This window comes from Pygocentrus nattereri, chromosome 5 (assembly GCF_015220715.1).
Source record: "Pygocentrus nattereri isolate fPygNat1 chromosome 5, fPygNat1.pri, whole genome shotgun sequence".
NCBI classification, from domain to species: domain Eukaryota; kingdom Metazoa; phylum Chordata; class Actinopteri; order Characiformes; family Serrasalmidae; genus Pygocentrus; species Pygocentrus nattereri.
In genome coordinates, this window is record NC_051215.1 from 20647474 (window position 1) to 20670885 (window position 23412).

Consider the following 23412-nt stretch of genomic DNA (forward strand, 5'->3'; position numbering starts at 1 on the left):
GGTTGTTTTGGAGACTTCGTGACCCCAAGATGCTACCATTTGTTGCAGTTCCGTAACAGTGAGCTTTGGAGAACTTTTTATTTCTCTTATCATCCTCCTCACTGTGCGTGGTGGCAAAATAAACTTGCGTCCTCGTCCAGACTTGTTTACCACTGTTCCAGTTGTTTTAAACTTCTTAATAATTCCTCTGACAGTAGATACGGACAGGTGTAGGTGAGTGGCTATTTTCTTGTAGCCATTGCCTGACCTGTGAAGGTCAACACACATCTGCCTTACTTGAATGCTATGTTCCTTTGTCTTTCCCATGTTGAAGAGAAATGGCCTCTGTGTCACGTCATAATTATACCCCAGGGAAACAGGAAGTTGTGAATTGTTAATTAAATGTTCCTACATACTTTGATTAACTTCGTAAACTACTGTAGAAGTGACAGAAATTCTTTAATTACATTTATTTCCTAAGAATTGTTAGGGGTGCCAATAATTGTGGAACAGGTGATTTTATGAAGAAAAATTATTTCTTAGTCAGGGATTTTATTTTCCCCCTAAAACTCTACTTGAGTTAAAGGTTACATTTTTCTACAATTTTCAGTGTGACAGTATGTTTCCACAATAAAAACTGAATTTATTTTAAGGCTTTTGACACATCTTAACCAGGGGTGCCAATAATTATGGAGGGCACTGTAAGTAATGGCTGAATGACTACGTGTGGTAAATGGAAAATGGTATAAATTAGAGTTTTTATCCGGATTGTTCTTTTAAGGAACCCCTCTAAATTGGCTTATTTAGCTGTTTGTTTTTTTCCCACTTTAAGGTCAGTAATTGACTTTTTTTTTTAATCATTTGAAGCTGCATCCTGGCTGTTTGGCTGTTTCCACTCTAGGTGCTGTGGCTGCGAATGGAGAGGCCTGTCTGGCAGGAGGATTTGCGTATTATCCTCAGCTAATCCCTTCATACATCCTTTCGCACTGGCTCACATTCAATAATTACCTTGGGTGAATTGCTGTGACACTGGACAGCTGGAGTAAACTCGCCAAGCGATCTCTAAACGAGTGATCCTACAAGAGGAAATTTGTCTTTAGTTGTGCTTAAAATTTTCCGTATGTTGGTTCGGCTAAACCACTTTTCCCTGGAAAAGCTGCAGATCAGTGTCTCTAGGCTGGTGGCTTAGTAGTGAATTGATGGAGGCTCATAACCGAATACCGTCCCACTCTGTTATGTGCTTCTTTTTCCCCATCTTCAGTTATTATTTACTTTGTTTTCTGCTACAGTCTTGAAAAACAACAACAAAAAAACATGGTTCTTCAAAGATTCCATATAAAGAAAACAGTTCTGTATAGAACCATGGATACTCAAAGAACCCTTTGCTTGATTAAAAGCTTCATTGCATCATTAAATGATTCTTCTTCAGCTTGGTGGAGAATGTGCTGGAGACGGTTGTAAATAGCACCAAAAAGCGTTCTTGTATAGTTACGCTGTCAAGCTTTAAAAGTAGAAGAACCCTTTTGGGTGCTGTATAGAACCCTTTTAAGCAGTTCTGTGTAGAACATTTACATATGGCACCAAAAAGGGCTCCGCAATTGTTACACTGTTAAACTTGTGTAGAACAGAAGAACCTTTTTGTTGCTGTACAGAGCTATGAAGAACCATCTGCGACACATTCTTCATCAATTGGAGAACCATTTCACCATGCAAAGAACCATTTAAGCATGAAATGATTCTATACAAAACTCGTGGTTGTAAATAAACCATTCCCGTTTACCGTTATGTAATTTTAGCTGGTGATTAATTGCCACGTAAGTCATTCTGATGAACGGTTTGATTGTCTTTATGGTAAAGTGGTTAAATTGGCTGATTATCTGTCTCACTTCCAGTGCCGTGTGGTTTAAAGGTATGATGATGATGGGATGAGAGCTACGAGGAGTCGTTTCTTATGCATTAAAAAGTGTGTCTTCTTGGCAGAGATTAATTCTGTTTGTTTCCATGGTTCATTAGGGTTGATGTACAGTCCTGCGCACAAGTTATTTAACTTCCAGGCAAACAGTTGTTAAATACAAGCTGTTCATTTTTCAGTGTCAGGGAAAAACAAAAACATTTAACAGAAAATTACCCAGAAGCCTCAACCGCTAAATCTAATCTCGGAGTGTCAGGGAGTCTCTCTTTCCCTTTATTCCAGCTTCCATTCTTTTCAGGAGACTCACTTTCAGATCCTCAAAGAATCTGCAGACTCGCCTCCAAAGCTCAGTCTTAGGGCCAGTCCAATTTCTTATTTTTACCCCTACCCCTTGTTTTTGAGTTTCTCTTACCCCTCAGAACTGAGTTACAAGGGGTAGTGATTGAAATCTTGCCCTACGAAATGGGACCCTCACATTTAAATAAATAAATAAAAAGAGCGTCACTTCATTAACAGCTAATAGCGCAGCTCTGTAGGCGACCCTGCCCTTCTGCAGTGACAGCAGAGGAGGGTAAAGTTCAGCTCCTCACTGCTGGGCTTTAGTTACATTTAGGGCATCATGTGCCTTCAAAAATGGGGGGGGGGGCAATTATTTATTATCACCCACCTCTAATTCTTCAGTGATATGAAGCTAAAGTCAGATATTCACCAGCTTCTCGTTTTAATTTTCCCGTTCCTCCTTAAATGGAGCAGCAGGTACATTCTGGCGCTTCAGGCGTCAGAACTGCTGGACTATTTCAGGTGAAATAGGTAATTTAGCTACTGAGACATCAGCACTATTAGTGATGCTTGTTATGAAGAAAATACCATAATACACTGAAATGACAGTAAAGTAATATAATGATGGTCGTAATTTTTTAATGGAGAAAATTCTCACGTTTGTAGGTTTCTTTGGTCACTTGTTAAGCCATCATGTTGGTTTTTCTTTTTTTCTCATATCTCTCTGATTGGAGTCTCTGAAAAACCTCTGTTTGGAGGTTTATGTAGCCCCAACACTTCACCACAATTCTCAACAAGAACCGGGACACCCTACACCCTAGATGAGAACAAAACAGGAGGGCTAACTGGTAGGGGCGAGGGGTGAAATGGGAGTTGGCCTTAGAAGCTGGTTGGTGATTTTTCTGAAGTAATCAAATCCAATCAGTGGTGTTGAGGTCTGGACTCTGGGGTGGTCAGTCCATCGTTCAGCTTCTTTGTTTGATGTGTCCGTCTCCTCTTCTTAGTGAAGCTCTTGATCAGACACACATCCTTTCAGACCCACAGCGCTGAGTGGTCTTTTCACAGTGGAAGGATGGACTGAAACACCTGTGGATGTTTTCAGATCTGAAGCAGCTTGATTTTCTCCTCTCTCTCAAACATCAAAGCTTTAAGTGCTGTTTATGTGACGGCGGCGGTTTTGGCGTCAACCAGCTCTTGCAGGTGGTTGTAGGGCTGAAAGATTATATCAAAATCATAGTTCGATAGAGTGCAGTTTTCAAGTCATGAGAGCTGCAGTTTAAAGCCTATGTTATTAGCACTGTTTTCTTAACTTTAAAAAGATGGAGCTTGTGATCTGCCTGTTAATGAGTTGGGTTAAAACAAAAGCAGCCAAATATCCATGTAGAGGTGAACAATATGATTATTGTGATGAAATCTGTGTTGAAGCCTCAACTCGGACTGAAAATGTGTTCTGGTCTTTATGGCCAAAGAACCAGGCCCTTAATTTATAGAAAATAATTGCAAGTACTGCTTAGAAAAATCACAATTAGGTATTTTTCCCAAGTTGTTCAGCCCTCTGTGGTTTTTAGGAGCCCCATTTGCTCTTCCAGTTTTGGAAACTGTGTTTTCAGTTTTTCTTATTGTTTGTTTATATTTTATTATTCTTTTTCTTTCCTTATAGAAATAGATTATCTTGGGTCCTCATTAACATCTTGTGAAAAATTATTAACTTGTACTTAATGGTTGTTTGGTCTGGAAATTAAATAAATGAAATGTTTAAAACCTAAACTTTTGGACTTTTAGTGTATTAAAAGTGATCATATTTGCTAGAGTGACATTTTTGCACTGGACCCTGTGTCTTAACTGGCATCGAACATAAATGTCATATTTTTAAAGATTGTTCAGTGCCAGGTAAGAAAACGAATTTCAGTACTTGGCCCTAATTATGATTGGCTTGCATCTCACATTGCTTTAGGGATTGATGCTGCTGTAAATGTACTGCCTGAAAACAGAGCTCTGTTGACAGTAATACTGGCTTGAAACCCTCTAGTAACTTTTGAATGCTGTTCCCCAAAGTCCAGGTGGAAAAGCTCTTGGAGGCTTTCCTTCATTTCCCTTTATGACAGGAATTTGTCCAGCACTGCCTGATTTGCTTTGAAATGAACACAAATCTTCATGTAGATACAGTAGATGGATCTCAAATGTGTTAAAATTTCAGTGTATTGTCGAAGTCTTGCTTGTAGGTGTATCTGGCAAGGCCTTCCGCAAACCTGAGAGATTCTTATATATTATTGTGCTATTTAATGTTATTTATTATCCTCTTTTTTGATGCCTTAAACATCTGAGTTTGATACAGTACTGTGCAAAAGTCAATTTCTGAGATTAGATGTAAGATAGTCCACTTGCATGGGGAAGAAGAAAGTCAAAGTGAATAAAACTGGAGTTTCCAAAACTGATTAAAAGCTACAGAGAAAATAGGGCTCCCTAACAACCACCAGGAAGAACTGGTGGATGCCAAACCTGCCCCCAACAGATAAACAGCACTCACCAGAAATTACACTAGAACCCCAAGAATGGAAATCTGAGATGTGGAACAAGGTTTCAAGTCAAAATTTAAGATTTTTGGAAGTAACAGAAGCCACGAAAGACTCTTCAAACCATGTCAAACATCAGTCAAACATGGTGGAGGATCAGTGCACATTTGGGGATGTATAACAACACCTGGAGTCAGTTGTTTTTGACTGAAGGCATCATGAATGTTAATACGCACAAACACATCTGAATACATCATGCAATAATCTCTGAGAAAGGTCTAATTCACAACAAGATAACAACCCCAAGCACACTGCTTAGAAAGCTGCTGGTGTTCTCAGAACAATGGACTGACCACCCCAGAGTCCAGACCTCATCATCACTGAATGTCTTTGATTGCTTCAGAAATTATCAACCAACTTCTAAAGGCAAAAGCAGACTTCTTGCTGAGACAACCTTCAACGAGCAATATGAAGTAATTGCGGACAAAACGAACAAACGTAGATGTCACGCAAGACTTGTTTGCCGGCAGCTGGATGTAGCCCTTGAATGAAGACGCTATGCGCCAAACCCTCTGATTGGTCGGGAAAAATAGGACGTGCTATTAAACAAAGATGGACAACTTTGAGGAGCTTCAGCTTTGACAAATGCACTAATATTTCACTTTCATGCACATTTGTTAAATAAACACTGAATATCTTCTAAATGTGAGACATTAAGTCTGTTATTTGATACTTCTGATTAGTACTGGGCAGCAAAACATACAGATAATCTCATATTTAGGTTCACAAGATGACGAGGCTGTAGTCTGTAGCCAGCTTTTTGTTCGATTTTCCTGTTCTACCTTAAATGGTAGCGGTATTCTGAACTCAAACATCGCTATAGTTAGAATTGTGAACGAATCGTTTTCTAGCAGTCATGACACCTTTTATAAAATGTCATAGCGCCACGTGGAGCATCTGCGACACAAATCTGCAGAAAGTATTTTTACTGACCAATCACAGGCTCTGTCGTGTAGCTTGTTTGTCTGCAAGTTCGCCCAGCTGTCATGAGCATGACCAGGAGAACAAGCCTATAAAATCATTTTACAGTAGGTCCTTTACTCTTAGTTGTCCGTAAATTGTCATTTTTATTTTTAGTTTATTTTCCAAAATAAAAGTTTGTGTGCATTTTAAAATCTGTTTTGAGGAGATTAAAACTTGTTAAAGTTTGTATGCAGGACAGTAATCTGGGTGGTCCGAGGGTGCCGACCTTATCAAAAAGGAAACTGGAACTGGTCTCATGAGTCCAGACCAGTCGCAATGGCCCAGTATGGCCCATTTGGCTCGACAGTGGAAAAGAAGCCATTATTGCCATATTTTTTCTTTTAGTAGACATACCAACAATTTAGGTAATTACTATGTTTGTACATTAGTGTTCCATATGTTAGCTTGCTGTGTGCCTTAATTGTCCTTCTTTATTATGGAGCGTTGGGAACGGCTCACAGCTTGTAAATTGGAATGTGGTGAGGAAGGACTTGGGCTGATTTCGTCTATACACTAGTCCTAACGGCCTTACATAACATTATATAACATTATATGACTCTGACTGACGCTTCCATTTGCCGTACAGAGGATAACCGCGTGTTTCCTAATCCTAACCTTGGTCTGGAATGTCAAGAGTTCTGCCCTAGTAACTGATGCCTCTAATTTGTTTGGGTCTGTTTTTGACCTTGTGGCTACACAGTAGACAAAGAAACTGGTGTAGTGTTGTTTTTAACCCCCTGCTCTCTTTCGTGCAGTAGCGAATGCTCTCTGTTAACCCAGTGTTCCTCTCCAAATTGCATGTGGGGGTAACCGGAGGCCCTTGCATTGCTCATAGCAATACTAATATTGCCCCTAGAGTAATCAGGGTGCAGCCAGCTGGATTAGCAGGATACTAACAGGACACAGTATTGAACCTTGAGGAACTTTTTTATTATTCTTTTTTTTTTTTTTTTTTTTTTTGCTCATGTTTCTTCATCTGATCCTGTGCAGAACATTGCCAAGGCTGTGGGTAGCTCTCCAAGAGGCAGTGTGAATGGGAATGGAGATGGAGCTGCCTCCCCTTTGGTAAGCACCATATTTCTGGCACCACATACTGACTTTATAATAATAACTTGTTTATAATGTTTTATAATGTTATAGTGGCTCAAAGTACTTTGATGAAGATGAAAAGTAATACATTATTAAATAAAAATCATGTCAAGCAATGACACAGATCAAAGTAAAAAGATAAAGAGACATTTTTATTAAACGCTGAGGTATACTGCAAAAAACGAAATCTTAGCAAGTGAAAACATCTTGAGTCTAGTCCATATAATCTAATATTTCTCATTAAGTGAGAATATTATAAGATTGTGTAACTCCTTTCTAGACATTTTTTACTTGTTTTAGGCCATTTTATCTTATCAAAGTGTCTTATTTCACTGGCAAATAACTTTACTAGTTTTAAGCATGTTTTCTTGAAATCAGCAAAATGATCTTCATTATTTCCAGTGGTGGACAGTAACTGAGTAAATGTAATTGGTTTCTGTACTTAAGTAGTTTTTTTTTTTGTGTATCTGTACTTAAGTATTTCCATTTTGGGCGACTTTTTACTTTCACTCCACTACATTTCAAAGTCAAATATCTGACTTTTTCCTCCACTACATTTTGTGAAACCTATCGTTCGTTTTGGTTTCTGTGCGTATAAAAACATATGTCAAAACGAAAGAAGCGCAAAGCAAGAGCACCAATCAGGGCACAGCGGTCACTTTGAGTTTGTTTTGACCTGTTGGTCATACCGACCCAGTGCAGCACACGGTTCAACGTCAGCGCAGCAGCGTAAAATTTTGGGAGCACATACGTCACCTAAACTATGGAACTAACCTAACTTTGTGCAAATAGACCACAATATAGAAATATGTACACATATGCAGTCGTGACTGGCATGTTTCTTTTTTTCTGAATTCATTCAAACACTTTCATTTTATAGTTAATTAGTTTGGGCTGGTTGTTTACGAACAGAGACCCACAGATCAATACAGTAAAGGAAAACTTATTTGTGATCCTGAGTTTAAAAACAGTTTTTATTCAACTTGTAATTAATTTACAAAGTAATCTTACACTGAAACTTTGCTTGTTTGTAAAAGTGATTTCAGAGCCACTCGGTTCTCCCTGATGGAAACTGCCTTAAGTGTTTTGTGCTTATGATCATTTTAATAGACGTCAGTGTCACTAATTAATGACATTCTATTAAAAGACTGGTTTACCAAGAGAGACACTGGAGGATTTTCACCTAAAATGAGTTGATGAAGCGAATCTTATTACAAAAATGATAACAGGACATTAGAGTCATAATTAATCTTTTAGTGCTTTTACTTTTGATACTTAAGTACATTTGAAGGCAAATACTTTTGTACTTTTACTCAAGTTGAGGTCTAGAGTAAGGACTTCTACTTTTACTGAAGTAATATTTTACCTTGGGTATCTCTACTTTAACTCAAGTACATGATTTGTGTACTTCGTCCACCTCTGTCTCTGACAAGATAAAATTGCTGAAAATAAGTAAAAATGTCTTGAAATAAGTTGAACAATCTATATATTGTTGTTATGGATTTAAGATGTTTTTCACTTGCTGGCATATAATTTTTTGCAGTGAAAAAGAGCTGTGCTTTCAGATGTTTGTTAAAAGTGAGCTCTGAGCTTCACTGTTTAATGTTTTTGTGAATAGTTACAATGAGTCACATCAGTTCACTTAACTGCCAGTGATTTACAAAATCCTGGATCCAGTCCACAGTCCAGTTTTAAACATTTTGCTCTATTCTAGATTTGTATAAAAGCTTAGACTGACAGTACACCACACAGCATTTAATAGAATTCATAATATTTTTCTAAATCAGAGAACATCACAAACTCAGTTTTTCCATAGACTGAACTGGACTGGACCTCTTTGTGCTTTTATGTGAGGTGAAAATACAAACTGGGGATGAACATATGGTTAAGAAACACTGATCCCACAGTGAGAGCTGGAGAATGTTTCACTGCAAACTGGCAGCTGAGCTGAAGTTGTAAAGAGAGTAACATATAAACATGATAATGGCTCTTATCAACATGCAGATCCCAGATGTCTCCACAGTCAGCTGCCCATGCATGTCTCTTTGCCCTTTGTCACTCTCCTGGCTCTTTCGTTGGCCTGTGTCATTCAGCCACATCAGAAGTCGGGAACATTTTGAGTCATAAATATCAAACATGTTTGAGAACATGGTCAGAGGGCCTCAGAGCTTGAAAGGCTAAACATTCACTTGTTTCTCCTCTCAAACCCCCAGATTATACACACTGGCAGTCACTTTCCTTCAATCTCATAACCTGGAAAATCATTTCAGTGTGTGAGGCGCAAATCATGTGGCGCAGACCCAACTTTCGTTTGCTTAGAATAAAGGCTGAGATCGATTTTAGTTTAAAACACAATCATCATTTTACTGCGGCGTGTCAGCATCGTTTTTCTTTTCCATTCACTCAGGCCGTAAAATAAACCTAACGTAAAATAAAAAGTAGAAGGAGAGCCGTGTGCTAGATAAAGCTACCAAAGCTACCATTACAGAGGAATGGGATCCCTGTTGTCCCAACATATTTAGCTGATTTACAGTAAATTAGTCCTCTTTAGTTTTCGGTCAGTTTCCCAACATGGCATTTATCGCTTTTTACACATCGTCATCGGGTTACTTGTTGACCGTTTACGATGTCCGATATAATCGCCCACTTGCCCAGACCTACACTGTATTAATTGTATGACTATTTAAGATTTATATCTGACCTATAGTGGCTTTAGTTAAGAGGAGTAAAGGTTTCACAGTATGACAATATCATCCTGATTTACTCCTCCCAGCTGATCAATTACACCACCCAGGGTTCCTGTTTCAGGTTTGGTAAAACCTAAAGAAACTAAAGAATCTTGCTTCTCATAAAGCAACGTTCTCTGATTTTTAGTACCAAGGAACATATCACTCTACCAAGAGCTTATGGCTCTATTCTCTTCAAACATTTGTTCTTAAGTGATACTTTTTTTAAGGTTCTTTAGAAAAGAAAATAGTTTTATATAGCACAATGAACACTCAAACAAACCTTTACATGATTGAGGCTCTTTGCATCGTCAGGAGGTTCCTCAGAATAGTGGAGAATGGCCTCTGTATGGTTCTGTATAGAACCATTTTGAAAAATGGCTCCAAAGTAGCACCAAAATGTGTTTTGCTATTGTTACCATATGAGGTTTTAACCATAGAAGAACCATTTTTGGTGACATATAGAATATCTACAGCATAGTTTTTAATATTTCTTATAAATAAAAAGACTACTTGGTTTTTCCAATGTGCCAGATTATAAATAGCAAAATTAAACTATTGAGGCAAATTGTTTATCCTGAAAACGTCTTGAGTAATACTAAATAATAATGATAAAATAATAATGATTTAAATAATTTAAAATAATAAGTTCTATTTATATCGCGCCTTTCTAGGAATTGTGGTGATGTTACATTTCTACCATATCAGCCACTTCTAAGTTCAAACACTCCATCTTGTGTGTTTTCTTGTCATCCAGAGGGAGGAGCCACAGTCTCTTGCTCAGAAGCTGCAGCAGCGCGTGTCCTCAGTGGAATCTCTCTTTCGAGGTTCAGGCCGCGCTGAGGGCCTCTTCCGCTCTGGCTCCAGGGAAAGTCTGGTCCGCAGCCCATCCAGGGACTCCCTCACCCCTCTAGGAGACAATGAGGTCACCCCCGCCTACGACCCCCCTTCCGACATCGAGAGTGAGGCGGAAGAATCTCCTGGAAATGCAGAGGCTCTTTCTAAAGAGCAGCTCCTGCATCGCCTGCACAGGGTGGAGAAGAGCCTGGCCAACTATCGAGGGAAATACTCTGAGGTACTGACTGGAGGATGGGAATCAGGATTAGCGCTTCAGAAAGATCTTTCTTTATTGTTCTTGGGCTACATGCTGAATATACATTGCGATCAGGCGTAACATGATTGACCATTTTATCAGCTCCACTTACTCTATAGGTGCACTTTGTAGTTCTACAGTTACAGACTGTAATCTGTTTCTCTGATACTTTGTTACCCCCTTCTATCCTGTTCTTCAGTGGTCAGGACTCACATGGACCCTAACAGATAGGGTACTGTTTGGATGGTGGATCATTCTCAGCACTGCAGTAGCACTGACGTGGTGGTGTGTGTTGTACTGGTGTGAGTGGATCAGACACAGCAGTGCTGCTTGAGACCACTCTGTTAGACACTCCTACCTTGTCGATCCACTTAGTCGATGTAAAGTCAGAGATGACAGTTCATCTGTTGCTGCACAGTTTGTGTTGGTCATCCTCTAGTCCTTAATCAGTGGTCACAGGACACTGTCGGCTGGATATTTTTGGTTGGTGGACTGTTCTCAGTCCAGCAGTGACACCGAGGTGTTTAAAAACTCCAGCAGCACTGCTGTGTCTGATCCACTCAGACCAGCACAACACACACTAACACACCACCACCACCACGTCTGTGTTACTGCAGTGCTGAGAATGATCCACCAACCATATAGTACCTGCTCTGTGAAGGTCCATGAGGGTCCTGAGCACTGAAGAACAGGGTAAAAGGGGGCTAACAAAGTATCAGAGAAACAGATGGACTACAGTCTGTAACTGTAGAACTACAAAGTGCAGCTATAGAGTAAGTGGAGCTGATACAATGTACAGTGAGTGTAGAAACAAGGAGGTGGTCATAATGTTATGCCTGATCGATGTAGATAAATATAGTTGATCAGTCTGTGCTTTAACAGAAGTTACTTCATAGCTTTTTGCATTTCTATAGCTGATGCTCTAGTTTGTAAATGCACCTTATGAAAGTTTAATGAGACCGTTCATTTTAGTATTCAGGATGGGAATGATGTGGATTTTCTTCTCTCTCATCTCTTCACAGCTGGTCACGGCCTACAGGACGGTACAGAGAGATAAAGAGAAAACGCAGGTAATTTTCATAAGCAGACAGTGAGCCAAATCCGCAGATGAGCTGCTGTGTTGTCACTGCACACTAGCTGCCTCTCTGAATTCCTGCTCCAGCAGAACATCTGCTGAAGTCGATAAGGTGGGATTTCAAATGAGATTTGATGCTTAGGTTGGTTATCCTGAGTGGATTGCATTGTACTGGGGAAACTGAGACTGAGAAGAACCATTTAATGATGCAGAAAACCCTTTAAAGGTTCTTCAGATTGATAGAGAATGTGTTATAGATGGTTCCATTAAGAAAAGGGTTCTATTTGAGACCAAAAAGCGTTCTTCTATTTCTACGATTTCAAGCCTGTTACAATAGAAGAACCTTTTTGGGTGCTATATAGAGCCCCTTTTTAAAACATTATATATAAAACCATTTAAACACATTCTCCATCTGAAGAGCCCTTTCATGACGCAAAGAACCCTTTAACCATGCAAAGGGTTCTTTGAGTGTTCATGGTTCTATGTAGATCTACTTTAACCATCTCTTTGAGTATATGCTACATAGACGTTTTGCGATGAGACTCTAATAAACGTCTAGCTCAAGTTAATTTTACATTAATTAAACTTTTAACATGAGAAATGATGAAAATTACTGTTAACATAATTTCAGCGTTTGTCTGGTTTATCTTTAGACTGACTGCCTTTCTCTGTTTAAATTCCAAGCCTCATGAAAAATTTGGTGGTCTTTAGGTTAGTAAAGTGGGCTCGTCCACCTCGACAAAGGCCACCCAGCAGTATTAGAGCAGGGGTGTCAAACTCAACCAGTAAATGTTTTTACTTCCTTTGTACGTAACATTGTGCAGTGAACTGACAATTGATCGTAATGTCCTGGAACTATGAAGGCGATTGAAATATAACAAGCCCTATATAAACCTGCCCTTCACTTGAACTAGACAGCTGTCATCTCTCCCTTTTGAGCTTCTGATTGTTGAGGAGGTGAGAGCACACATTATGTTGCAGTGCATGCTGGGAACTGTAGTGCAACTCATGGCAAAATTAGCTAATATAAAAAGATAATTTAAATAATTTTTAATAAGCACAACCTGGCCCGCAGGCCTTGTGTTTGACGCATAGGCTTTAGAGCTCAGCTCTGCCCTGTGCGAGCTTCTTTAATGATATTTCATTTTAATTAGGCCATCAGCAAACATGTTTTAGGTCACTGTGGTCCCGTTTTGAGCTTCAGGGTAAAGGAACCCTGCACAGGTCACTTAGCCTTGTCAACCTTGTCTCCCGGTCACCGAAAAAAAGGTGATGTTCTCTATTAGCAGGTTTTGTTTTACTGTGAGGTCAAAAGAGCTCTGGGTTTCACTAATTATAGAGGTTAATTGGTTCCAGAGTTATTACTAATCAGAGAACGGACGTTGCAGATCTGTACTGGATTAAAATTACAGATCCCATCAGTGATCACTCAAATGACAGAACTTCTCCAGGTAAAAATTATCCAGCTTCAGCAGGGCCTAAATTTGGGACCCAAGTTTGTGCCTAGAAAAATTTGTACTGTATTATTGATTAAGATGCCGTGTTCCTCTTCTATTACAGGCTATTCTCAGCCAGAGCCAAGACAAAGCACTGCGAAGAATAGGAGAGCTCAGAGAGGTATACTCGCACAGTCAGCCCCTCAGTTTTGCCATTGTTTTCTCTGTACCTGCACTGTTAGAAATAAAGGTTCTATACAGGTACACTTCTCATTCATCAAGTTACAAACAGTGTAAATATTCCCTCAAAGGTATGACAGTGATTTTAAGGTCTGATTGTGAAAATAATTTTTCCAGGTGAAAAGTATATATCTACCTTTCCAGAACCGAATGTTTTAAAACAGAACAATACATATTATTATACATATATTATGATTTCATATCAGTTGATATTGATACATATCGCAATAAATGTCGAATCATTATTTCTTTCGAGTTTGAGGGCTGATTTTTGATCCTGAGGGATTAATTGTCATTTTAAACTATTCTTTATGGTCAGTACATGACAAGCACTCACCAGACAGTGGAACATTTCACAGATTTGTCATGGGAGAGCGGGAGAAAGCTTCTGATTAGCTGTTTTTGGCAGCTAGAAAAGCATGGCCACAATTTTTATAATAGTCATAATTAAGAAAGAAGCAGATGTCGGGTTAGGTTTCTCAGCAACATCAGCTTAATACAAACAGCAAACATTAGCTGGCTCAGGTTCAATCGCCGCCTTACTGCCGTCACTCCCACCACATCCATGTCAGAACATATCAGAGTATTCAGACACCAGCTAGCAGATGACTGAGTTTCTCTATAGTAGTTTGAGGGGTGAACTGCAGTATATCTGACAGTCGCTGTTTAAACACAGTAACTGCAGTGTGAGTCTCACACCAGACAGAGTCCTCCTTTCAGGAACGTTTAAACTAAAATCAGTGCTTTTGTGTCTTGTTTGATCTTCAGTATCAGCAGTTCTCCGTGTTATGTGAGTGACAGAGCTGCTTCAAGTTAGCCTGCTGCAAAAACGAATTAGCTCACCCGTGCTCCAAAGCCTCACAGCTTCCTCAGTTTACTTTCGTTTAAATATGGGCTGTAACTCGAATAAACATCTTTCGATTTCATTGGTTGGGAGTGCACTAACACTAAACTATGACTGAGTGCTGTAACAGTGCAGTAGTTGTGAGGAGCAGATGTGATTTAACGCTGCTAAAGCTTGTTAGGATGTACGGAAAGAGGTGAGTTCACTGTACGTCAATACAGCTACACCACTGATCTCGTCACTCACACTCACAGGAGAGCAGTTCACCGGTCGCTCCGCTCAAACAGAGAACTTATAACTCCGAATTTCAGATGTTGCTAAAGTATATTTAATGACTCATTTCACTCCCTGACACTCTTCTCTAGTTGTAAGTCAATTTTGTTTATGTAGAACATTTAAAACCAAAGTGCTTTACAATAAAACAAAAAGGATTCCCACCTTCCGAACACCACTACCATACATTCACACAACAGTGTACAGACCTCAGTCCACAGATCAACGACTGCTGAATGCTAATCGATACAGATGTGTTTTAAGCTTTGTCTTAAAAACGGTCACAGATGAAGCCTGATGTCACTTGGAAGACCGTTCCAAAGTCTTGGTGCAGCGACAGCGAACGCACAATCCCTTTTTGTTTGAGACGAGACTGAGGAACGGTTAAAAGTGATTTGAGAGGCAGACCTTGAAGATCTTGAGGGCGCGTACATACAAAGCATGTCCTCAACATATGCAGGTGCCTGACCATTCAGAGCTTTACAAACTATCAACGCCATTTTATATTGCATTCTGTAAGGCACTGGTAGCCAAGGTAAGGACGCTGCCAGGGCTGTCGCTAGAACGTGGAAGTGAGGTATTATATTGAAAATTCATCAATCCTTTCTTGTAGTTCTATCGAGGAAAGTTATATCACACTTTACCACCCAGCCCTAAATTTTACATACTGAGCTGTGCTACATCCAGGATTAATTATCCTCTAATAAAACATGCAGGTCAGTGTTCTTGAAGTATTGACGATATCCACAGTGTGCTAAAAAAAAACGTATTGTGACGTACTTTATTGTAATAATAGTCATATTGCCTAGCCCTATTCCCAGTCATGCTTTTGTCTGTCAGGAGCTGCAGATGGATCAGCAAGCCAAGAAGCACCTGCAGGAGGAATTTGATGCTGCTCTAGAAGAAAAAGACCAGATGATCACGGTGTTGCAGACCCAAGTATGTGTTTGTTCTCGTGTGTGAGAATGTGTAACAGTATTTATTGTGTTCAGTGATTCTGATGATTTTCGTCATAGGTGGCTCTTGCGAAGAAACGGCTGCAGGGTATTCCTGGAGCTTTGGTCTCCACTGAGGGAGAAGCCCAGCCCACTGATGCTACGGAGATCACCTCTGACCCACCAAGCCCTGCTCAAGGGGACTGTGCTGAACTGAATGAAGGTACAAACTCACTTTCTACTAATCCAGTAGTTCCAAATGCTGGTCCTGGAGTGTCAGCTACACACTTGAAAAAGATGGTTCTTTAAGGGTTCTGTAGTAAAGGAAAAACTTTAAATACAACCCCATTTCCAAAAAATTTGGGAGATTGTGCAAAATGACGTGCAAACAATTTAAACCCTGTATTTAATTGAAAATATTACAAAGACAAATGTTGAAACTGGGATATTTTATTGTTTTATTGTTTTTTTTTAAAGTTGGGACAGGGGCCTGTTTACCGCTGTGTTTCATCACCTCTTTTTTAACAGCACCCTGTAAGCGTTTGGGAATGTGCCCAATGTAATCAGTGGTGACCGGTCTGGACTGCAGGCAGGTCAGTTTAGCACCTGGGCTCTTTTAATACGGAGCAGTGCTGCTGCAATACATACAGAATGTGCTTTGGCATCGTCTTGCTGAAATAATTAAGGCCTTCCCTGTAAAAGACGTTGTCTGAACAGCAGCATATGTTGCTAAAATGTACAACCCCAATTCCAATGAAGTTGGGAAGTTGTGTAAAACATAAATAAAAACAGAATACGATAATTTGCAGATCCTTTTCAACCTATGTTCAATTGAATACACTACAAAGACAAAATATTTAATGTTCAAACGGATAAACTTTATTGTTTTTTGCAAATATTCACTCATTTTGAATTTGATGTTTGCAACACTTTCCAAAGAAGTTGGGACATGGGCATGTTTGTAGGTGGAATTCTTTCCCATTCATGCTTGATGTACAACTTCAGTTACTCAACAGTCCGGGGTCTCCGTTGTCGTATTTTGCGCTTCATAATGCGCCACACGTTTTCAATGAGATACAGGTCTGGACTGCAGGCAGGCCAGTCTAGTACCCACAGTCTTTTACTACGAAGCCACGCTGTGGTAACACGTGCAGAATGTGGCTTGGCATTGTCTTGCTGAAATAAGCAGGATGTCCCTGAAAAAGACGTTGCTTGGATGGCAGCAGATGTTGCTCCAAAACCTGTATGTACCTTTCAGCATTAATGGTGCCTTCACAGATGTGCAAGTTGCCCATGCCATGGGCACTAACACACCCCCATACCATCAGAGATGCTGGCTTTTGAACTTTGCACTGATAACAATCTGGACAGTCCTTTTCCTCTTTGGCCCAGAGGACACGACGTCCATGATTTCCAAAAACAATTTGAAATGTGGACTCGTCAGACCACAGGACACTTTTCCACTTTGCGTCAGTCTATCTCAGATGAGCTCATGCCATGTGCACTAATGCCCCTATAAATCATCTTGAATACTGGCTTTTGAACTGTGCACTGATAACAAGCTGAGTGGTCTTTTTTCCAAAAAAATTTCAGATGTTGATTTGTCGGATCACCGGACACTTTTCCACTTCCCTTCAGTCCATTTTAAATGAGCTCAGGCCCAGAGAAGGTGGCAGCATTTCTGGATCCTGTTTATATTTGGTTTCTTCTTTGTGTTTTACAGTTTTAACTTACATTTGTGGATGCAGTGATGAACTGCTTTCACAGACAGTGGTTTTCAGAAGTGTTTCTTGCAGTGATGCAGTAATTTCCACTACAGAATCATGTCTGTGTTTAATGCAGTGCCGTCTGAGGGCCCAAAGATCATGGCCAGCAAATACTGGTTTTTGGCCTCGTACCGTACGTACAGAGATTTCTCCAGATTTCTCTCAGAGTCTTTTAATATTATGTACCGTAGACGATGAAAAGCAGAAGTTCTTTGCTGTTTTATGTTGATAAGCATTCATCGTTGTTGCTCTATTTGTTGGTGCAGTCTTTCACAGAGTGGGGGCCCCTACTCATCTTTACTTCTGAATGACTCCGCCACTCTGGGATGCTCTTTATACCCAGTCAAGTTGCTGACCTGTTGCCAATCAACCACCAGATGTTTTTTTTTTTTTAAATCATTACACAACTTTACCAGCCTTTTGTTGGAACGTGTTGTTGGTAGCAAATTCAAAATGGGCAAATATTTTTCAAATAAACAAAAAAAATTGTTTCAACATTTGATGTTGTCTTTGAAGCATTTTCAACTAAATATAGGGTTTAAATGATTTACACATCATTGTGTTTTGTTTTGATTTACATTTTTCACAGCGCCCAAACTTTTTTGGAAATGGGGCTGTAGATCCATTAATACCATTAAGAACTCTTAGCATGATTAAAGTTTTTTTTGTGTTGTTAAATGGTTCTTCAGACTAATGGAGAATGTGTTGCATATTATTATTGGTCATTGAACCTTTTTGAAAATGGCTCTATGAAGAACCAAAAAGGGTTCTGCTATTGTTACAATGTCAAGCTTGTTAAGAGTGGAAAAACCCTTTTGAAAGTGGTTCTATATAGTACCAAACGGGATTCTTCTACTGTAACAAGCTTTAGATTGTAATAATAGAATTGTAAATTAGAAAAGATTCTAGATAGAACCATATAACACACGATTTTCATCAGTCGGCTGATGTGATGCGTTTGTGTGCAGCAGGGGGCAGTAGTGAGCCGGGCGGTGCTGTGGATGTGGACGCGCTGCAGAAGCGGGTGCTGAGGCAGGAGACGCTGCTTCAGCGCTGCAAAGAGTTGATCCGCACCAGCAAAGAGCGCAGCGCCCAGCTCAGCAGCGAGAACGAGGCACTGCAGCAGCAGCTGCAGGAGAGACTGCAGGAGCTGGAGAAGATGAAGGTACGTCTGATCACAGTGGCAGAACCCTGAAATCATTATTATTAATGTTCTGTTATTGGGTGAAACAAATGGAAAACAACAAAATACATGTTTAACAACTCATTCAGCCCTTAGAACCAGACCCCCCACCCAGCAGGAGCAGAGAAAAGTAGAGTAAATAAAGACAAATGAATATGCAAACAAGTAAAAACATGTAAATGTATAAGAAATACAGTCGTCTGTTGACTTTCTAAGTGTAAGTAAGTTACACATCCTCTACAGAGAACATATTTCTGCTTGTTTAAATGCACCGTTACTGTTTATTGGCTGTTTCTTGCTGTCAACATCAGCTGGGAATGATTTTTATGAAGTATTTTTAATGTTTTATATATTTTTTTAACCTCAGCTGGGACTGATTATTAAACATTAAAAATACTTTATTAAAAAGTATTTTTAACATCAACTTGGACAGACTTTTAGCAAGACTTTTAGTACAAAAAGGAAAAATAAAATAACATACATAAATTGGTAAATGAGTAAAAAATTGTTAAATGATCAATTAAAAATTAATTAAACAGGGTAGCTGGAGTATATGGAACAGTAATAGCAGTTTATGGAAGACTGGAGGGATGGGAAGACAAAGGAGAAAGTGAGAGTTTCGCTGCTTTCAGAACAAAATTTTGAATTTTCATTTTTGGGGTTTTTTCCAGTTTTTGACATAATTTGAAAATACCTGTTGATCTTTGTATTATGTGTAAATTTCATGATGAATGGACCACCCCACGTGTTGGGAAACATCCCAAAATGCCTTGGAAAAAAGTCTGGTTCCATTGACCTACATTAAAAGTGAAGTAGGTTTTTACTTCTCCTGTAAAGTTACCATTCTGAAGATTTAAGGTTTTGACAGCAGCGGTATTGGGCTGTTTAGTGTGTGATGTCGGTCACTTTTCTGCAAAGTGTGCTTCACTAAAATGTTGATCCAAGCCACGGGCATACGAGTGGGTTAACCGCTCGTTCCTGTCAAGAGTCCCGTTTCGGTCACTGAGGCGTCGCCTCAAGAGCCACCAGCAGCCCACCAGGCTGTAATTTAGGTCTGAGTGTTGAGTCCTCTGGTCTCAGAGGCCTGAAGGAGTGAGGCAGCCTACAATTTCTGAAAGTGTGCTTACTCTTAGACCCACTGGTGCATCGCGGCAGGGTAGTAAGCACTAGTAAGCTCTGACTCAGGCTGGACGTTCACTAAACTACTTTTAAAATCTAAACAGGTTTCTTAAAACTGAGAGCATCACAAACTTAACATCAGTTTGTCACTGAGATTCTTGTCTTTTTTTCATGAGGTGCTCAGACTACTCGACTGGGGCAAACAGAGAGAATAATGCGCACAACGAGTTTGGGCTATGGATGAGAACTCAGACTCCCAGATCTCCTCAGATCACATCACACACAGAGCTGAACTCACTGGACCTGTTTGGGGTTTTATGCACAGCGAGAAATTATTAACTGACGATGAATATGCTTCTAGAAACGCTCATACAGTGAGAGCTGGAGAAAAATTTCACTACAGATTGGCAGCTGAGCTTAAACTGTAGAGAGAGACCAGTTGTCTAGATCCACATTATAAAAGTTATACACATGATATTGGCTCTTATCTGCTGGGTTTTTCTCTCAGCTCCTCTGTCTCTGCTCTGCTGTTCAGGTGCATCTCTTTCCCTGTTTCTCTGCTCTTCCAGCTCTCTGATTGGCTGTTTGAATCACTCGTTGAGTAAGTCTCACACTGCAGTACTCATGAACATTTTAAGTCGTAAATATTGAATATGTCTCATAATATCTGAGGGTCTGAGATCACTTCAGAGTTCGATTGGAGGGGTAAAGATTTACTTGTTTCTTCCTCTCACACTAACAGATCATCCGCACAGTCAGTCACTTCCGATCAAGCTTCCGACCTGGAAAATCGCTTCTGATTATGAACATTTGTCGCAAGGGGCATATTGGGGTTAAAGTCTAGCGAAAAATCATGTAGTGAAGGCCCAGCTTTAGTCTGGTGTTTAATATATTCATTGCACCAGTTCGTCACTGTACCTACAGCCGTTTTTTACTTATTCACGATTATGTAACTCTTATTGTTTTGTTGTGTTATTGTTTTGCTGTCTGGTGTCGACAGGAGGAGGATGAGGTTTCTTCCTCTCTCTCTGAGGGGTTCTCTTTGCCACTTTCACCCTCAGTTTGCTCACTTGTAGCTCTTGTCTAGGTATTTGGTCGTCTGCTTTCACACGCGTATGAACTCGTGACATCCCATTCTTAATCCATAGGGTTTAATATGATGTCGTCCCAGCTTTTGCAGCTATAACAGCTCCCAAAAGGTGTTCTGTCGGGTTGAGGCCAGTCAAGTTCTTCCACACCAAACTCGCTCATTCATGTTTTTATGGACCTTGCTTTGTGCACTGGTGTGCAGTCATGTTGGAACAGGAAGGGTTCGTCCCCAAACTGTTCCCACAAAGGCAGCATGTAATTGTCCAAAATCTCTTGGTGCTGAAGCATTATGAGTTCCTTTCACTGGAACTAAGTAGCCGAGCCCAACTCCTGAAAAACAACCCCACACCATAATCCCCCTCCACCAAACTTTACACTCAGCACAATGGAGTCAGACAAGTACTGTTCTCCTGGCAACTACCAAACCCAGACTCGTCCATCAGATTGCCAGACGGAGAAGCATGATTGGTCACTCCAGAGAACACGTCTCCACTGCTCTAGCGCTTTATACAACTGCATTCCACACTTTGCTTTGCACTTGGTGATGTAAGGCTTGGAAGCAGCTGCTCAGCCATGGAAACCCATTCCATGAAGCTCTCTACGCTGTTCTTGAGCTGATCTGAAGGCTACATGAAGTTTTTCAAAACCTCCAAACTTCACCTTTTTGAAAATGGTTCTACATAACACCCAAAAGGGTCTTCTGTTGGTACAAGCTTGACATCATAGCAATAGCAGAACCCTTTTAAAAAAAACCTGTATAACCATTTACAGCACGTTTTCCATCAGTCTGAAGAACACTTTCATGATGGAAAGAACCCTTTAATCATGCAAAGGGTTCTTTGAGTGTTAATGGTTCTAGAGCCATTGAAGAACCATCTCTTTTATGAGGGGGGTGGGGTTATGGGATATTAGATGTCATTTAAGTTTGAGAGATTTGCTGTATGTGGGATTTGTTCATTAATTCATTAATAGTAGTGGTAAGGTGCTGTATGACCATATGTACTGTAGCTGCCCTAGTTGGGCCGTTAGCATTGGAAATTTTTGGGACTTTTGTGGTCTCAGAGGAACCTGAATGGCTCTTGACACTCAACAGAATGTCTTTTCTCAGTCAGCGTCCTGTAAATCAGACAGTCCAGTTAAAGCCAGGACTCTGAGCTGCTGAGTTGCTGAAATATCTACAGCCAGGAAACACAAAGTTTCTTTAAATAAGTGACGATAGTCATCTTTTCCCACTCTTTATTTCCCAGGATCTTCACACTACGGAGAAGACCAAGCTGATCACACAGCTGCGCGATGCCAAGAACCTCATCGAGCAGCTGGAGCAGGACAAGGTGAGAGAAACATGCTGGTGATTTCAGAAGAGAGAGAGGCCTCATATGGCTCCTCCTGTGGGTTCAGCTGTGAACGTGTCTGGAACACAGCTGTGGTTCAGCCAGCAGAGATTCTGCAGCTTCTCTAAGGAAAAAAGGAGAAAAGGAATGATTTATTATTTTTTGAATGAACAACTGTGCTGGTAACATAGTCCTCATATTGGGGACATATTGTGTGGGGAAGTAACCATGGAAAATGGTTAAACTGCGTTGTGTTGACATTTATTTAAAAAAAAATGAATAGCAACACTTCTTCCAGTATTAACAACCATGTTTGTTAGTATTGTCAGTTTATTATTTTTTTATTCTCCACTTACTTTCACCTTTCACCTTGACCTGAATGCGGTCAAACATGGACATGAATTTACATGGATATGTTTAAAAGTCTTTAACATTTAATGTGAAATCTTAAGCTTTCAATAGGAAAGTTCTATTATAATAATATGAATAACATTAAAGATAATTAACAAGTAGTGTATTTCAAAGAGTCGGGCTACCAACTCCACCCACTCACTCAGAATGTTTGTGTAGATCACAAGTTACAGCATTAATAAGATTAAAAAGATCTGTGAGCCTGTTCCAGAAGCAGCCATGCAAGCCCAAGCCATGACACTACCTCCACCATACTTGACCGATGAGATTGTATCTTCTGAATCACAAGCAAATCCTTTCTTTCTCCACAGTTCTTCTTCCATCACTTTGGTGGAGTCATCAGTCCATAAAACTCCAGAAATCTCTGTATTTTTCCAGTCTAGTCTTTTGATTATTAGCGCGGATGAGTGGTTAGCATCTTGTAGTATGGCCTTTGTTTGTGTGTGATACCTTCACCCTGCTCTGTGGAAGCTGTTGATGTCTGTCTGTTGTTTTTTTGGTTCTTCACACCTCTCAATGTTTCTGTCGTCAACTGCTGTTGTTTCCTTTGGACATGTTCAGTGTCTGGTTGTTGGTACACCAGAGGCCAGGGACAGGGGTAGTGGGGGTACTGAGGGAGATGCAGCACCTCCAGATTTCAGAACTGCAACTACTATAAAAAAAAAATATACACCGCTTAGGCATAACATTCTGACCACCTCCTTGTTTCTACTCTCATTGTCCATTTTATCAGCTCCACTTACTCTATAGGTGCACTTTGTAGTTCTACAGTTACAGACTGTAGTCCATCTGTTTCTCTGATACTTTGTTACCCTGTATATTTTAACCTTTTGTTATAGCATGTTTGACGTAAAATTCTAAGTGAGCTCTGGCCAAGAAGGCAGCACACCAAGCAATCGACAAAGAAACAACACAACCACAACCAGCAGAATCAAATCAGGGTCAAAACAAAGTTAAAAACAATAACAAACAATGATAGGGCTCATTGATTCATCTTAAATTCAATCAAGGAAATAAGCTGCTCCAATTTCAAATGTTTTTCAGATCATTCCGTGCAGATGGAGCACTGTTGCTAAAAGCTGTCTTGCCGTATTCA

General features: G+C 40.0%; 1 protein-coding gene across 3 annotated transcripts in view; it reads left to right on the plus strand.

Annotated features, from left to right (window-relative positions):
- golga4 (golgin A4) overlaps nt 1–23412 on the plus strand; it is an 82278-nt gene that overhangs the window by 16899 nt on the left and 41967 nt on the right. For 2 of the 3 annotated variants that reach the window (XM_017702647.2, XM_017702650.2), the window contains 8 exons: nt 6697–6771; nt 10279–10596; nt 11637–11684; nt 13250–13306; nt 15323–15421; nt 15499–15640; nt 18152–18348; nt 21822–21905. In XM_017702647.2, coding sequence (XP_017558136.1) covers nt 6697–6771; nt 10279–10596; nt 11637–11684; nt 13250–13306; nt 15323–15421; nt 15499–15640; nt 18152–18348; nt 21822–21905 — 1020 coding nt within the window. The remainder of the gene's footprint in view (nt 1–6696; nt 6772–10278; nt 10597–11636; nt 11685–13249; nt 13307–15322; nt 15422–15498; nt 15641–18151; nt 18349–21821; nt 21906–23412) is intronic. The other variant, XM_017702648.2, reaches the window with a different exon arrangement.